At 55.4% G+C, this 17,529-nt stretch overlaps 2 protein-coding genes across 5 annotated transcripts in view; one reads left to right on the plus strand and one right to left on the minus strand.

Moving 5' to 3' along the window:
* Nucleotides 1–314: 314 nt before the first annotated feature.
* On the plus strand, nt 315–5,074 carry CCDC24 (coiled-coil domain containing 24). The gene is given in 10 exon segments (XM_039474457.2): nt 315–448; nt 583–740; nt 964–1,161; nt 1,163–1,179; nt 1,276–1,392; nt 2,779–2,853; nt 3,649–3,703; nt 4,161–4,230; nt 4,333–4,411; nt 4,493–5,074. Coding segments are annotated over 9 exon segments (975 nt in total). The 5' UTR covers nt 315–448; nt 583–614; the 3' UTR covers nt 4,731–5,074.
* The window catches only part of SLC6A9 (solute carrier family 6 member 9), a 38,223-nt gene continuing 25,722 nt past the window's right edge, over nt 5,029–17,529 (minus strand). For all 4 annotated transcript variants that reach the window (XM_003936931.4, XM_010347454.3, XM_074380693.1 and 1 more), the window contains 9 exons: nt 12,320–12,452; nt 11,979–12,113; nt 11,781–11,884; nt 10,552–10,789; nt 10,326–10,460; nt 10,119–10,218; nt 9,930–10,030; nt 6,415–6,585; nt 5,029–6,299 (listed from right to left, as the gene is read on the minus strand). In XM_003936931.4, the coding sequence (XP_003936980.1) occupies nt 6,105–6,299; nt 6,415–6,585; nt 9,930–10,030; nt 10,119–10,218; nt 10,326–10,460; nt 10,552–10,789; nt 11,781–11,884; nt 11,979–12,113; nt 12,320–12,452 (1,312 nt within the window). In that variant the 3' untranslated portion in view covers nt 5,029–6,104. The remainder of the gene's footprint in view (nt 6,300–6,414; nt 6,586–9,929; nt 10,031–10,118; nt 10,219–10,325; nt 10,461–10,551; nt 10,790–11,780; nt 11,885–11,978; nt 12,114–12,319; nt 12,453–17,529) is intronic.

Raw genomic sequence — 17,529 nt, forward strand, 5'->3', positions numbered from 1 at the left:
GCCCAAGTAAACCTGACCCGTGCCGTCCTGGTTCTCCAAGCGCTGCCACTCCCTAGGCTTCCACCGGCCTTAAGGGGAAGTTTGTCCTTGCACTGCCTCCGGGCCAGTGGAGGCGACGGAGTAAGAAACCAGTAGGCCCAGATTTCTCAGGTCTTAATACGTTCCCTGAGGACTAAAAGTGCCCAGGGCCGAGCCCAAGGCGCTTGGGGTCAGGCTTCGGTGGAGCTACGCGGTGAGTCTGAAATCCCAGCCAGCACGCGCCGCTCGCCGGACTGGGCACGGGAGAGGGCGGGGCCTAGAGTCGCAGCGTGGTTTCCCGGGTGATGGCCACGCGGAAGAGGTGGGGCTAGGTTCCCGGTTCCCACTGCCCGGCTTCTGGGTCTGAGGCCTCCGAGTCGGCCAAAAGCCGGGTAGAAGAGAGCGCCAAGGACTGGCGGCGCTGGATGGGGTAATCCCAGCCGAGGGGACCTGCGGCAGAGCTTGAGTGGGACTTGGGGGAGGCGGGGCCGCAGAGGGGCGGAGCTTGGTGGGCGTGGCCGGGGGGTCCGCGGTTCTTCCCGCACTCTGATCTGCGGCCCGTAGGTCTGAGTCGGGGACGGCGGCGCGGATGGGCCATGCTCCGGCACTCCCCGCCGCTGTGGGAGCTGGTGGAGGAGCACGTTCCACTCCGAGAGCGACCTGAAGTGAAGAGGATTCTGGGGGAGGCGGCGGTGGACCTTAGCCTGGAGCTGCGGGCGGAGGTGGGGAGAGGGAAGGTGGGCCACGCCCCTGGCCTGCACCACGACTCGGGTGATTTCCCACCTCCTGCGGATCCCTAGCCCTGCTGGGTAACTCCCGAGATCCTTTCGGGTCTCACTGTCCTGGCCCTCTCTCGTTCGACTCCGCCCTCTCCCTCACTCCGCTAGCCCCCACCATTCCGGTCACCCTCTTTCCGGTCGCAAGGTATCCCAGCTCTCCTTGCAGGTGGCGATGTTACGGGCACTGCTCCAAGAGGCTCGATCCTCTCAAGCCCCCAGCTCCCGCCCCATCTCTGACCCCTCTTCTCTTCTGGCACCACCGCCTCTCCTAAAGGACCTCATGCGCCAGGAACTCCGGCAGTTGCTCCAGGGTCTCCGCCACAAAGCCGTCTTTGAGGGCAGGTGGGAGCCTCAGGCCTGGACCCCTTTCCCCAGACATCAGGTGGGCTAGCCCTGCCCCTAACAAGGAGCCAGGGTTGCCTTTTCTGTAGTTTCCAGAAAGAAGCCTCTCACCTTCCTTCCTGTGCACTTTCTGCAGGGACCAGGCCCAAGCTTGGGTCAAGTATAGCCCCAGGGTCCTGCGCTTTGCCTTGGAGGATCCCAGGTGTGATTTGCCAGAACAGGAGGTATTCCAGATGAGAGGTGGTGGGCCCAGGTAAACTGATGGTAGGAGAGCGGGATCTGTCCCTGCTTGGCAGAGGGCCCCAGGCAACTGGTGGGTTGCACCTGGCTCCATGGAAGAGATTCCAGTCATGGGCTGGGGACTTTCACAGCCACTTGTGATAAAGATCTGCACATGAGGGCTACTAAAACGCAGAGGAGACACCTGCCTAGCCTGGGGACAGGCAAAGCTTCCTGGAGAGAGTGGTTTGATCTGTGTGTTGTAGTATGAGGAGCAGTTTTCAGGGAGATGAAAGAGAGAAGAGCTTTGTAGGAAGAGGGAAGAAAGGAGGCTATGTCCAGCAGGCAGTTGTTCCTCCGGCCTAGAGAACAGGAGTGAGGGCTGGGCTAGGGAGGCAGGGAGAGCTGAAGGGGAGGGCTACAAATGGTATTTACATTTGTAGCTGGGACTGAATGAGATAAATGTTCATGAGTGGATGGCAGCAACTTCTTATTCTGATCCTCACACAGCCTGAGGAGGTGGGCAAAGTCTCCATTTTGCACAAGAAGAAATTAAAGGCCGGGCACAGTGGCTCATGCCTGTAATCCCAGCACTTTAGGAAGCTGATGTGGGAGGATGGCTTGAGGCCAGGAGTTTGAGATCAGCCTGGGCAACATAGGGAGACCCCATCTCTACAAAAAGTGAAAAAAAAAAAAAAAAAAAAAAAAAAAGCCAGATGTGATGGTACACGCATGTATTCCCAGCTACTTGGGAGGCTAAGGTAGGATAATTGCTTGAGCTCAGGAATTCGGGGCTGCAGTGAGCTATGATCGCACCTGTGTTCTCCAACCTGGGTGACAAAGACCCTGTCTCAAAAGGAAAAAAAACCTTGGGCAACATAGTGAGATCCCGTCTGTGCAAAAAAATTAAACGGGTGTGGTTACGTGCACCTGTAGTACCAGCTACTCAGGAGGCTGATGTGGGAAGAGCACTTGAGCTGGGAGGTTGAGGCTGCAGTGAGCCAAGATGGTACCACTGCACTCCAACCTGGGCAACAGAGCAAGATCTTGCCTTAAAAAAAAAAAAAAAAAAAAAAGGCTGGTCTGATGGTAGTGGGTTATCAGAACTTATTAACATTAGTGCCACTAAAGTTGGTATACAACACCCCACTGCTAAATTTGACCGGCTTAAAAAAAAAAAAAAAGACAAATGAAAAGAAGAAACTGAAGCTCAGAAGGGATAAGTGATTTGCCTGAAGTCACACACAACGAAGGGTGGCAGAGATCATTTGCAAACCTAGGTTCCCAAACTCTTACTCTTTGCACTAGATTATATTGCCTTTATGAGAAAAGAAACAGTTGTCTAGGAGAAGTGATGTTGGGTCCTGAAGGCCTGGGGTGAGCAACATGGGGAGAATGATACTGACTTCATTGCCTGCAGCGGTCACAGAGACTTCAGCATCATCAAGGACCAACTGAACGTGTCCAACATTGACCGGGTGGCCAGACACCTGAGGTGAGGTCGAGGGGCACCTGCCTGTGTGTATGCAGGCGTGGAGGCAGGGATGGATCTTGAGGTGCTGGGATTGTGAAAGAGGAGGAGGGTAGTACACCTGGCGGGGAGACCCATGTGCGTAAGGCTGAGAGGTGGAAAGCGCTGGCTGCTGCGGAGCTAGTGAGGTTGCTCTCGGTAAGCAGCCAGGTACAGATGCCGTGGCCAATGATGCATGCCTAGAATCCCAGCAATTTGGGAGGCCGAGGCAAGAGGATCACTTGGGCCCAGGAGTTCGAGACCAGCTTGGGCAACATGGCAAAACCCCATCTCTACCAAAACAAATACAAAAATTAGCTGGGCATGTTGGTGTACGCCTGTACCAGCTACTTGGGAGGCTGAGGTGAGAAGGGATTGATTGAGCCCTGGAGGGCAAGGCTACAGTGAATCACGATGGGTGGCAGAGCAAGACCCTGACTCAAAAATAAATATAAATATTCTGATGCAGGGGGTAGCCCTGGAGGATTTTAAGCAGTGGAAGTGGGGGAAGATGAAGGCAGGAAGGATCACGGTGCAGAAGAGAGAAGGATGCCTGCCAGGGTGAGGCAGGCGAGGAGAAGACACTTCTGCCCAGAAAGCCTGGCAGGGGCCAGAAGTCTATGTTGGGGCAGCCCCCAGGCAGCAGAGGGCAGTGTGGGCTGAGGAGGGATGGGGTTGGGTGGGGCTCTTGCTGAGGCTGGAGGTTAGGACCTTGTGGTGGACTCAGTTGAGCCATGGTCCTGTGTCTCGGGTTCTGGCTGCTGCTCCCTCATGTCCCAGGGGCCTTTTGGAGGAGGAGTGTCACACCTTGGAGAGGGAGATCCCCATCCTGCAGGTGAGCTGCAGCCCTGGGCCCTGCCCCAAGCCTCACTGCTGAGCATAGACACTCATGCTTCTCACCTGGGTGAGATCTATGTACCTTGTGCATACACAGATTCATGTACAAGCTGTGTGAGTCCTGTGTCCATTTCTCATGGGTGTGCGCTTGTGTGCACCTCCAAAATCTAGAAGGCCAGGATTCTAGGTGAGCCCTCAAGGCCAGGGCCAACGGTTTTAGGTTAACTTACCGGATTGGCCCCACCCAGGTCTTTTGCCTCCTTCCTTTACCTAAGTCTGGGTACAGGCCAACCACTGTCTCGCCAAACTCAGCTCTTCCGTAGGGCTGGTGTTCCCTCGAGAACAGGGCTGCCCTCATGGTGGATGGGCTGAAGGGGCTGCATGGGCCTGCCCTGGGGATCGCTGCTTTGCCCCACCCACCTTGAGTCTGGGCACTGATGCAGCTCTCCCTGCAGCGCTGCCTGGAAGAGGAGTATATGAGGCCTTGCCATCCCTCCGAGGCAGCCTTGGAGCCCACCCTGGCAGGTGAGGACAGGGAGGAGGCCCCAGAACACCACACCTGCTCCTGCCCCATACTTATACACACTCTAGAAGACCTGGGCAGTCTTAGCCAAATCTCTCTTTCAGAGCTAAGGGAACAGAAGAAGGCCATGGAGCAGGAGCTGTGGGTGTCCGTGAGGCCTTCTTTCGTGTCTCCCACCCGCAGGTAAACCACAGCAGTAGACACAGGGCAGGGAGGACTGAAGGATCAGACCACCACCCCCGACAGTTACTCCTTCCTTTCCAGGCAGCGGCCCTCGGGGTCCTCCATGCAGGGCCTCAGCCCCCTGCCTTGCCTCTGCGGGGCTGCTGGAGTTCGGGCTGCCCCTCTCCAGTGCCACCTGCCTGCACCTCCTCTGGAGCGCTGCCCCCAACCTCGAGGCCAGGCGGCCAACCACCGCTGGGGACGGCAGCTGCAGTGCAGCCCCAGGGAAAGGCCAGTTTCCACGCCCACATCCAGCACAGTGCCCCAGGCCCCAGCCTGAAGGGCTGGTCACCAAGTGGGCTCCAGCTTATGCCAGGACGTGCCCATCTGCCGCTGCCACCTCAGCTGCCTTGGCCCAGCCGGCTTCAGATCTGGTCTTTGATGAGCTCTCGCCAGGACCCCAAGGCTGTTCGTCTGTCTGGCCCTTGCCCTACCCTCTCAGATCCTTGGTGTCTGTCCCAGTCATCAAAGCCTTTGGCCTTTCTCCTCCCAAGCCTCCACAAAGGCCTGGAAGACAGAGGTCCCATTCCAGCCTGACTCTTGTCCCCTGGGGGACCCAGACAAAACACAGCAGCCGCTCAGAGACAGGAATAGAAATTTCATTAAAATCTATGGACTTTAAAATGCTAGTGGTGCACAATGGGCAGGGATGGGCGGTGCACCGTTATTGCTACAGAGGATCAGAGGTGGTGTGGCTGGGGCTGTCACTGCACAGAGGACGGACAAATGGACACTTCAGGGCTTTGGACACCTCAGAAGGAGCTCCTGCTCCAGAGAGGGTAAGGGCATGTGGGCTGGGGCCATTTGGCACATGAACAAGGGCAGCACATTTGGGAATAGGCCTTTAGCCTGGTGGAGGGAGGGTGAGGGGGGTGTGCAGGCTCCCCTTCCCTGGGGGGATGGGCTCAGACCTCCTGTGGAGCAGCCCCCGCCCCATCCCCCAGAAACCAATGCTTTGGGCAGGCTGCTGGGTCTTGGGCCTCTGCTAGCTGGGCCTGACAGCCAGGGCTGGAATGAGGGGCAGAGGCCCCGGAGCAGCCCAGTGAGGCGCAGGCAGGCCTGGAAGACAGACTGGGCCAGAGGCTGGGGTGAAGAAGTGGCGACCACAGACAGCACAATTTTTACAAAAATAATTACACAGATCGGCAGAGCCGGGCAGTACAGCCTGACGAGTAACACTGTGCAGCCCCCACCCTCACCCTGCCCCTAGGGAGGAGGAGCCAAATGTGCCTGGCAGAGGCTGGGGTCTGCTGTGAGGGCGGGAATGCTTGTCATGGGGCTGGAGGCCCGGGAAGGAGACAGCTGGGGGCCCACCCAGAACCTCAGCTCAGGGCAGAGTATAAGGGTATCAGAGGCCACGTAAAGCCCCTCAGGCCACTGGGGAGCTGGCCTGAGACCCCTCCAAAGTGCTTTGGACCTCCCAGCAACCCTCCATTCCCGCCCCCACCCCCAGCTGCCATCTTGGCATCCAGAGGACGTGTAAACACTGGGGACACGAGCACAAATGACTGCACTAGCAGTGGTGACCAAGGTGACAGCAGCCATCCTGGCCAGGACGTGGCAGGGGGCAGACAGAGACACCTGTCCTCTGCCTCACCAGTCTCTGCGGTGGGAGCACGGGGTGGGGGTGGGGCCACTCCCCCGGCAGCTGTGCTCATATCCGGGAGTCCTGGAGGCGGCTGGAGCCATTACTGCCCACGATGGGGATCTGGGCCTTGTCCGGGTGCAGCGGCTGGACCTCGAAGCCATCCTCAGGAGAAGGGGCTATGGTGGGGGCATAGCGCCCAGTCCGGTGCTCCAGGAGGGCCGGGCCCCAGTCTCTGCTTGGCTTTGTGGCATTTTTCAAACGCTGCATGAGGTGGGCATGGGGCACAGGGACAGGGCACGTCAGGAGGGAGCCCTTAAGCCCCTTCCAGCAGGCCCCTCCCATTTTGCCTGGCTACCCAGCCTGCCCCCGCCCTCACCTGGAGGAGGGTGTCCCCGTCTGTGCGGCAGAGCCGGAATATGGCGTAGAGGGGAATGCAGAGGACGGAGGACAGAGCCATGAGGAAGCCGATGGCCACAGCCCAGCCTGGGTACTGGTAGTGGTTGTAGGTGATCGGCCGGTACTGGATCACAGTGAAGACTAGAATAAACTGCATGGGGGTGGAGGTGGGAGTGGGTGTCAGGCCGGCCCAGAGCCCAGACCCCAGGCCAGCCCTCCACCAGCACCCTTCCCTCTCTGGTTCCCAAACTAGAAGGGCATTTGGGTAGAACAGATAGCTGTCAACATCTGGGCCGTGGAAGAAGTGGGTGGGGCCCGGGGCACTGTGGGCGGGAAGACTGGCGGGAGAAGTCTGTTTTCACCACAGTCCTGACCTGGCTCGAGAGCAAACAGCTACTGCCTTTGGAAGTCAGTCAGCTCTGCTCAAAGACTGGCTATGGCTCCCTGTGGCCCACTAAAGTAAGGCCACGTCCTGGGCCTAAGGCAGGCTCCTGGCAGTGTGACCTCAAATTGTCCTGCTGGCCACACTATCCTGCCCTTGGTGTTTAAGTCACACCCAGTGTTCCCACCCTCTCTTTGTTTATTCTGGGGAATCATCCTCTGCATCTTCCTCTGCCAAACCCTATGCCAGTGCCCTCTCCTTCAAGCTGCCATCCCAGATTTCCCCTATGCCCTTCTGCAGGTCCTCTCCATGGTATTTTCCATCTGCTTCCCTTAGAGTTACTGGATTTAATGTTTCCATAGACCTGGGAGCTCCTGGGATTGCATGAGCTCTGGGTGTGCAGTGCCCACTACAGTGCCTGGCACAGTCTCTTGTGTTGATTTCAACTGATGTGTGCAGACAGGCAGAGGAAGATGGAAGAGGGTAAGGCGAAGCTACTCTCTGAATGTCACTACCGTGGACAGTGACATTCAGCCCAGGGAAGCTCCCCAGGCTGGAAATGGTGAATGTCAGGCTGTGGTGCTCTAGGGAGCCTTTGGAAAGAGATGGGTGAGACTGGAAATAAAACTTGTGGCTGCAGCAATGAAAGGAGTGACAGCAGGCAGTGGTGGGCAGGCCACCCAGAGAGCTGGGGTGGGTGTCCCAGCACCCTCCTCCTGAGCCCCCAGCCACGTCCTGGAGCACAGGGCCATATTCTAGAATGCAAAACCCACATCCAAACTGGGGGGCCCTCCTGGGATGCTGCACACACTGGGAACCTGTAAGAGATTTCCTGAATGGAACAACAGATCCTGACCCACGTGTGGACAGATCCCTCATTTGAGCTGACAGAATGGTGGAGTTTGTCAAAAAGCGCTTTTCAGAAATATGAACAAGGAAAGCCCCAGAGAAAACACAACAGCCCAGAAAGCCAGGCTGGAGTTACCCCAAAGGGAAGACTCTAGGTTTCCCTAAAGGCAACTCCAGCCTGCTTTCTGGGCACAGGAAGGGCCCTGCCCACTGTGCCTCGATCTTGTGGATCAGATCCCAGCTGAGGTCCCGACAGACCCTTCTTTGCTTGTTTCCTTCCTCCCCACTGCCCTTGGCAGGTGCCAGGACGTCAGTCTAGTATGAATGCTGGGAGACCCTCTGAGCCGAGAATGCTGTGCTCCCCTAGGGCCACAGCCCCAGAGGTCACGGCATTCTGGGGTGGTGGTGCCTGCCCTCCCCAGCCTCCCACCACTGAGACTTCCGCTACTCCTGTTTCAAAGCTGGGCCAGTGGCCAGAGGGGGAGCCTGTGCCAGGCTCGGGAATATCCCATACCCTATGAAGGGAGGCCCCAGCCCTCCGCAGGCCTTTATTCAGAAACATGAACCACAGGGGAAGTCTGGGGCTGAGCCTCCTGTGCCACCGAGGCATTGAACATGACAGGAGTGTGACTCCGAACACTGCCCTGGCCACTGGGCCAGCCCTCTGACTGTCACTCAGAGGTGGCCCTGCCTGTCCTCTGTGGAGTGACCATTACACTGTCAATACCTGCCTTCCCCGAATCCCACCCCAAACAGGAAGGAGCCAAGTCATATGGTTTTAGCCCCGGACCCTTCCTGCCTCCTGCAGAGGCGGTTCTAGTGTGGCACTGGCCCAGTGTGTAGGCTTGAAATTGGACTACCCGATTTGAATCATGGCTCTACTTCTTTTTTTGTTTTTGTTTTTGTTTTTGTTTTTTTTGAGACGGAGTTTACGCTCTTGTTACCCAGGCTGGAGTGCAATGGCGCGATCTCGGCTCACCGCAACCTCCGCCTCCTGGGTTCAGGCAATTCTCCTGCCTCAGCCTCCTGAGTAGCTGGGATTACAGGAACATGACACCATGCCCAGCTAAATTTTTGTATTTTTAGTAGAGACGGGGTTTCACCATGTTGACCAGGATGGTCTCGATCTCTCGACCTCGTGATCCACCCGCCTCAGCCTCCCAAAGTGCTGGGATTACAAGCTTGAGCCACCGCGCCTGGCCGTTTTTGTTTTTTTTTTTATTTATTTGAGACAGAGTCTCGCTCTGTCGCCCAGGCTTGAGTGCAGTGGCATGATCTTGGCTCACTGTAACCTCCGCCTTCTGGGTTTAAGAGATTCTCCTGCCTCAGACTCCAGAGTAGCTAGGATTACAAGCATGTGCTACCACGCCCAGCTAACTGTTTGTATTTTTAGTAGAGATGGGGTTTCACCGTTTTAGCCAGGATGGTCTCGAACTCCTGACCTCATGATCCGTCCACCTTGGCCTTTGAGAGTGCTGGGATTACAGGTGTGAGCCACTGCGCCTGGCCAGCTCTACTTCTTATTAGCTGTGTGACTATGGGCCAATTACTTAACATCCCTGTGCCTCAGTTTCCTCATCTGTAAAACGGGATAACAATGACATCTAGGAGAGCTGTATCATGGGTTACATGGGAACAGTGTGTGTAAAGTGCCTGCTTCCTTCCATGGTGAATTCTTTTCACCAATTCGGCTCCCTGATGGGAGTTTCTCAGCTGTTGAATATTCCTAAAACCTGGAACTCCCCCTCCCAAGCCAGCCCACCTCACTGCCTGGAAGGCTTGCAAAGTTGCCACCATGCAGAGCTGACATCTGACTCCTACAGCCTGGTCTACTGTCCTTGGGCTGCTGCTGGAATGCTGGTTCCCACCACATTGCCAAGCCCCTGGAACACTCTCCCTAGAGGGACAGGAAATGAGGCCAGCAGGCAGAGGCTGACACGCTATCAGTACTGACTCCTGATAATCAGGGGTGCCGGGCAGGAACGCCAGGGAGGGAGCTGCCACCAGCCGCTTTCCCCCTCCGAGCCTAAGCAATGTCTGCAGTCAAATACAGGCCGAGGCACTCCCTCCTAACCCGAGGCCAGGGCCCGGGCGGTGCTGAGTCTCCACGTGCCTCTCCAGCTCTCTCCAACCTCCCTCAGCCTCCAGTCATGGGTGTGGAGCTCCAGCCAGGTGCAGGGGTTCCTGCTCTCCCCTTGCTGGGTCCCAAAGAAGGACACATAGCCAAGGGGCGGGGAGGGGGAGGGGCCGGCCAGGGAACTCACGAAGATGATGGCAGGAGAGACAAAGCGCCAGCAGATCTGAAAGAAGAGGGGCGGTGGGAATCCCAGCATCATCTGGATGTCCTGGAAGTAGTTCCGGTGCCCTGGAGAGAGGAGGGGTCAGCAGGCCCACAGGACAGAGTGGGCGGGCCAGGGGCTGGGTCACAGAAGGCCAGTGGCTCAAGTGCTCACCGTAGATGTACATGATGGCCACACACATGATGCAGGAGATGACCACCAAGGAGAAGCTGGCCGCGTAGTTGTCCATCAGCAGCAGCCAGTAGATGCCTGCCTGGGGAACAGTGGACGGCTGTGGGAGGTGCCTGCAGCCCGGGCTCCCCCACCTTCCCCATACGTCCTGGCAACTCTGGTGCAGCCCTTCCCTTACTCGGCTCTTACCTGGCTGGTGAGGGGGATGCCCAGCAGGAAGCCAGCCACAGCCACTCCCAAGGTCACATATGTCTTTCTCTGCAGGATCCACTCATTCCCCACCTCATCCACAATGGCTGTGACCAGCGTCTCCAGGAGGCAGAACTGTAGGATGTGGCTGTCAGATTGCGGACCTGTCCCTTGTTCCTGTCCCCTCCCTTCCCCAACCCTTCGGCCCACGTCCCACACCTCGTACCTGAGTGCCCAGCCCCAGCAGGATGAGCATGAAGAAGAAGAGCAGAGACCACAGCGGGGAGATGGGAAGCAGCGTGAGGGCCTCGGGGTAAGCCACAAAGGCCAGGCCAGGGCCGTGGTCTGCCACACGGGACACATCCACACCCAGGTGATTGGCCATGAAGCCAAGGATGGAGAAGATGACGAAGCCAGCATAGACACTAGTGGCACAGTTGGTGATGCTGATGATGACACTGTCCCTGATGGGGAGGAAAACAGAGAGAGTTCAGCTCCCCTCTCCCCAGTTTGGGCCAAGAGGAGACATGGAGACAAGGAAAGTTCTAGAAACAAAGGCATCCCCAGCTCCTTTTTTTGGGGTGAGAGACAGGGTCTCACTCTGTTGCCCAGGCTGGAGGGCAGTGGTGCTATCAGCTCACTATAGCCTTGATCTCTTGGTCTCAAGCAATCCTCCCACCTCAGCCTCCTGAGTAGCTGAGACTATAGGTATGTGTCACCACACCCAGCTAATTTTCATTTTTATGTTTTGTAAAGAAAGATGGGGTCTCAGGCTGGGCGCGGTGGCTCAAGCCTGTAATCCTAGCACTTTGGGAGGCCGAGGCGGGTGGATCACGAGGTCAAGAGATCGAGACCAGCCTGGTCAACATGGTGAAACCCCGTCTCTACTAATAATACAAAAAATTAGCTGGGCATGGTGGCGCGTGCCTGTAATCCCAGCTACTCAGGAGGCTGAGGCAGGAGAATTGCCTGAACCCAGGAGGTGGAGGTTGCGGTGAGCCGAGATCGTGCCATTGCACTCCAGCCTGGGTAACAAGAGTGAAACTCCGTCTCAAAAAAAAAAAAAAAAAGAAAGATGGGGTCTCACTATGTTGCCCAGGCTTGTCTTGAATTCCTGGGCTCAAGTGATCCTTCCGTCTTGGCCTCTTAAAGTGCTGGGATTACGGTGTGAAGCACTGAGCCTGGTCCCCAGCTCCTCTTCTGATCTGTCCTGGGCATTTTTAAGTGAGCCTGAGCTGCCTGGTCCTCACAGACCCCTGGGACTCTCCATCACTCTTCTCTCTCCTGCCTAAGCCTCTCTCTCCCCATTCTGCAACAACTTTATCCAGAACCAGTGTTCTTAGAACCTCAAGGCCATGAGGGGAAAGGAGGCCTGGTGGGCCACGGGGGCACTGGAGCTGGGATCAGGCTGCAGAGAGGGCAGGGAGGGGCGGCCTCAGGCTTCAGAGCGCTCACCGGTAGCAGTTGTTGTGGAACTTGTTGTAGGAGGCCATGGTGATGAGGCCTCCCCATGCACAGCCCAGCGAGTAGAAGATCTGGGAGGCGGCATCACCCCACACCTGCAGGGAGGACGGGCAGGTGAGGAGCTGTGGGCAGAGGCAGGCACCTCCCCGGGCCCTCCCCGACCCCCTTCTGGTTTCCCTAACATCTCACCTTGGCCTCCAGGATCTTGTCCCACTGTGGGGTTAGGTAGTACATGATGCCCGTGAAGGCTCCCTCCAGGGTCACTCCACGGACAAACAGGATGGTCAGCACCACGTAGGGGAATGTGGCCGTGAAGTACACCACCTGGCACGAGAGGGTTCCATGGACTCTTACAGGTTCTCCCCTGCCCTGGGCACCACCACTCTGGCTCCCTAATCACCACCAGCACCTCGTCCCTCTCCCTCTCCAGAGTCCCTTTAGCATTCCCTTCCCGAAACACACACGCAACCCAGGCAGGGGGCAGGGCCTTTCTATGTGGGCACAGATCCCGCTGGGGAAGGGGTACTTGCTTTCCCTGAAGACTTGACACCTCGGATGAGGCAGAGGAAGACGACCACCCAGGAGACACCGAGGCAGCCAAGGAGGGGCAGCCGCACCTCCCCAAAGTTCCCGATGTCATCTGACAGCTTCAGCACGTACAGCCTGGGAAGGGGAGACTGTCACTGAGGGCCAGCCCCCACTGCCCAGCAGCACATTCCCAAGGCCCAGGACCCTCCTTTGTCATGAGGTCCTAGCAGCCACCTTGTGTGAGATGGAAACTGTTTCATGGGCCTACCTGCTATAGCCCCTGGGGACCCAACACAGTCTACTGCTCTGCAGACTCTCCCAGGCCCTTCAAGGGTTCCTGGAGGCCACACCCCAGGCTTGGGTGGTCGTCCCAGTCCCACCCAAGGAGGTGGGAGCGGAGATGGGTCCTTGTCCCCAGCCAGGCTCAGCCCAGGTCCTTGTTGGCACATTTCTCCCTCAGTAGTGCCTTTTCCTTACCCTGTCAGGCGTCACTTCCTCCAGGAAGTCACAAGTCAGCATTTCATCAGCACCAATCAACTCTACCTCTGATAAACTGAGGGAGGCAGTGGAGTGCTGAGTAAAGATTGGACCCTGGCAGGGCACGGTGGCTCACGCCTATAATCCCAGCACTTTGGGAGGCTGAGGCAGGCGGATCACCTGAGGTCAGGAGTTCAAGACCAGCCTGGCCAACATGGTGAAATCCCATCTCTACAAAAATACAAAAATTAGCTGGGCGTGATGGCAGGTGCCTGTAATCCCAGGTACTCAGAAGACCGAGGCGGGAGAACCACGTGAACCTGGTAGATGGAGGTTGTAGTGAGCTGAAATTGCGTCACTGCACTCCAGTCTGGGTGACAGAGCAAGATTCTATCTCAAAAAAAAAAAAAAAAGAAAAAAAGAAAGAAAAAGAAACAAAAAAACAGATTGGACCCAAATTTCTCCCCTCTGGTGGCTCTACCTGGCACCCTATGCCATACCAGCTGTGATCTTTTGATCAACCAGACACACTGCCGGGCCCTGAGCTAGGTGCTGGGCATACAGGTCTACAGGGGCATCTCCCTGGCCCTCAGGGAAGAGGGCAGAAGAGAACTGCTCCACCTCCAGCACCACTAACTTCACTTTCAAAGTAAAGAAACCATTTCTTGTTAGAAGGATTTTTTGTTTTGTTTTGTTTTTGAGACAGAGTCTTGCTCTGTCACACAGGCTGGAGTGCATTGGTGCTATCTTGGCTCACTGTAACCTCTGCCTCCTGGGTTCAAGCGATTCTCCTCCCAAGTAGCTAGGATTACAAGTGCGTGCCACCACAACTGGCTAAGTTTGGTATTTTTAGTAGAAACGGGGTTGGACCATGTCAGCAGGCTGGTCTTGAACTCCTGACCTCAGGTGATCTGCCCACTTCAGCCTCCCAAAGTGCTGGGATTACAGGTGTGAGCCACCAAGCCTGGCCTGAAGGATTTTTTAATACTTTGTCTAACCATACATGCTAAACAGGTAGGTCTCAGTAGCCACCATGTGTAAGATTATGGTGTGAAGCACTGAACCTGGTCCCCAACTTCTTTTCTGGTCCGTTCTGGGCATTTTTAAGTGACCCTAAGCTGCCTGAGTCCCCACAGACTCCTGGGACATCACTGTCACACTGGGAGGCCCTGTATTATGTGATGGCTGTTAGCCTCTTCTGTCTTATTATTCATGTTTTATATCATTATTATTATTGAGACAGGGTCTCACTCCATAGCCCAGGCTGGAGTGCAATGGCACAACCACGGCTCATTGCAGCCTCAACCTCCCAGGCTCAATTGATCCTCCCACCTCAGCCTCCCAAGTAGCTGGGGCTACATGTGTGCACCATCAGGCCCAGCTAATTTTTGTATTTTTTTGTAGAGATGTGGTAATGCCATATTGCCCAGGCTGGTCTTGAACTTCTGGGCTCAAGTGATCCTCCTGCCTTGGCCTTCCAAAGTGCTAGGATTACAACAGGCGTGAGCCACCGCACCTGGCCTATATTATTTTTTATTGCAAGAATACAGCATTGCAAGGTTAGGGATTGAAGAGTTTAAAAGGCTAGCCTGGATACCAAATGATGAATTCTAGCTTTAATTTTATAGCACCATATTCTGTTTTTTGTTTGGTTTGGGACCACATGATTTTGAGCTCAAACAACCTAAGGACATGTGGTACCCAACATATTTACAAGTGGCCTCTTGACACATGACATCTCCAGAATTATTCTGCATTGCTTAAAAGTTTTATCTATATTACATATCTTATTTCCCCAGCCAGGTGGTGAGTGCCTTGAGAATAGGACCCCTATTTCTTTCTTTTATTCCTGAGACGAAGTCTCACTCTGTCGCCCAGTGGCATGATTTCAGCTCACTGCAACCTCCGCCTCCTAGGTTCAAGCAATTCTCCTGCCTCAGCCTTCTGAGTAGCTGTACAGGCATGTGCCACCATAGCTGGCTAATTTTTGTTTTTTTTTTTTTTGTATTTTTAGTAGAGACAGGGTTTCACCATTTGGGCAGGATGGTCTCAAACTCCTGACCTCGTGATCTGCCCACGTCAGTCTCCTAAAGTGCTGGGATTACAGGTGTGAGCCACCAAGCCTGGATGCACACAGATTCTGACACAGCGACTACTGCCTAGCTCCTTAACCTCCAAACGGCAGTCTCTGAATCTGAAAATATGGATACTAACATCTGTTTACATAATATGCCGGGTATATAGGAGGTGCTCAAAAATAAGAGTGCTTCCTTTCCTCCCTTGCGGAAGCCAGCCTGGGTTACTGTCAGGCTCATTTCCCAGACTCTCCAGGAGAGGGCAGCAGGGAGCCGTGCTGCTGGAAAGGTGTCCTGCTTGGGACAGCGGCCAGTTAGGCAGGCCTGATTCCAGCTCCTCCTGGGGAATAGAGTGCAGCGGCTCTACCAGCCAGATTTCTTTGAAGGCTCTTCCCCTCTGATTTTACTGGATAAAATCTCTAGAGCTCTGCCGTGGGTGGGCCCAGAACTGGGAATCTCTGGCAGACGGCCCCTGGGACAAACACCACTGGAGCATCTGGGGGTGGGGGTGGGGGTGCACGAGGCTTTGTGTTTCTGGGAGATTCCAGGAAGGTTCATCACCCCAGACTAGCTCAAGTTGCCCAGTCGACATCATGCCTCAAATGTAGTTGAAACGCCTAACTAGGCAATATCTGATTTTACTGGATAAAATCTCGTTCTCCCGTCAGACAGGAGCTCCGTGAGGACAGCATCTTCCTCCCTGCCCTCTCTCCCCTCTGAGAACAGTACCCGTTATCTAGTAGGTGCTCAAGAAATCGGCCGGGCGTGGTGACTCATGCCTGTAATGCCAGCACTTTGGGAGGCTGAGGCGGGTGGATCACCTGAGGTCGGGGGTTTGAGACCAGCCTGACCAACGTGGTGAAACCCCATCTCTATTAAAACTACAAAAATTAGGCCAGGTGTGATGGCTCATGCCTGTAATCCCAGCACTTTGGGAAGCCAAAGCAGATGGATCACGAGATCAGGAGATCTAGACCATCCTGAGCAGCATGGTGAAACCCCGTATCTATTGAAAATACAAAAATTAGTTGGGTGTGGTGGTGGGTGCCTGTAATCCCAGCTACTAGGGAGGCTGAGGCAGGAGAATTGCTTGAACCTAGGAGGCAGAGATTGCCATGAGCTGCGATCACACCACTACACTCCAGACTGGGCAACAGATTGAGACTCCATCTCAAAAAAATAAAAAATAATAAAAAAGAAATCATCTGTCTGTTCAGTTCCAAGTATTTTTTTTACAAAAGAAAATAAATGTTAGAATGTTAAAAATTAAAAAATAAAACAGAAATGACCTGTCCAGTGACTGAGTTCCTGAGTCTGCCCATGTCTCTCCAACGGACAGCAGCTGTGGGTCCTTGAGAATAGCGACCATGCCTTACCCATCTTTGCGTGTCTATGGCCCAGCACAGAGGCTGGTACAGGGAAGCTGGGTGATTCAGGGTCAGAGCACTCGGGACTGGGCTTAGAAGACCTGCGGTGACTTGCAGTATCCTGAGACACTCGTCCATTTCAGCCATGGCTCTCCATTACGTGGAGAAAGCCTCAAGCCCCTACCCTGGCATGGGAGGCCCTGTGATATGATGCCTGCTGGCCTCTTCTGTCTTACCACTCAGCATCCCACCTGCTCCAACCCCAGCTCCAGCTTGCCTCCTCTGGCCTCTGCTCACCTGCTCATGTGGCTCCCAATCTCTCTACTTTCCCCTCTCCCTTTTTTTTTTTCTTGAGACAGTCTCACTCTATCACCCAGGCTGGAGTGCAGTGGTCCAGTCGCAGCTCACTGCAACCTCTGCCTCCCGGGTTCAAGTGATTCTCCTGCCTCAGCCTCCCAAGTAAGTGGGATTATAGGCGCCCACCACTGCGCCCGGCTAATTTTTGTATTTTTAGTAGAGATAGGGTTTCACCATGTTGGCCAGACTGCTCTTGAACTCCTGACCTCGTGATCCACCTGCCTCAGCCTCCCAAAGTGCTGGGATTACAGGTGTGAGCCACCAGGCCTGGCTTCCCCTCTCTCTTCTCTGGTAGGCCCTGACCGCCTGCTCCTGCCCCATCCCCTTAGCACCAAGCACTATCCCTTTGGGTCTTCGTGACACCCCTGGGCCGAAGCACCTGCCCTACTGTGATTAGCAATCTGTCTCCCCAGTGCCCTGTGAGCACCTTAGGACAGGGGCTGTGGGGCTGTTCATACCCACCACGGGCACACAGGGCCTGGCAGAGCAGAGCCGTGAATGTTGTGGAATGAATGGTGGAGTCCTGCCTGCCTGCCCCAAAAGCCCTCTGCCCAGGGGTTCCCCAGTAGGAGACGGGAAATTTTTAACTAGTGGGTGGAGGGCACAGCAGGATGGCCTGAGACTCTGGTCTTTGTCACCTCTGAACAAAATGTCCTGGCTCAGAGACCTCCCATGGTTTATTTTGTTCTGCAGCATGAAGCCTAAGCCTAACCCTTGTAAGTTCTTTACCAAGGCAGTGCCACCTCCTAGACCACCCTGAAGCCATGCATTCTCCCCACACCGATTACTCTCTCTCTCTCTCTCTTTTTTTTTTTTTTTTGAGATGGAGTTTTGCTCTTGTTGCTCAGGTTGGAGTGCAATGGCGAGATCTTGGCTCACCGCAACCTCGGCCTCCCGGGTTCGAGCAATTCTCCTGCCTCAGCCTCCCAAGTAGCT

Source organism: Saimiri boliviensis, chromosome 11 (assembly GCF_048565385.1).
Source record: "Saimiri boliviensis isolate mSaiBol1 chromosome 11, mSaiBol1.pri, whole genome shotgun sequence".
In the NCBI taxonomy this organism is placed as follows: Eukaryota; Metazoa; Chordata; class Mammalia; order Primates; family Cebidae; genus Saimiri; species Saimiri boliviensis.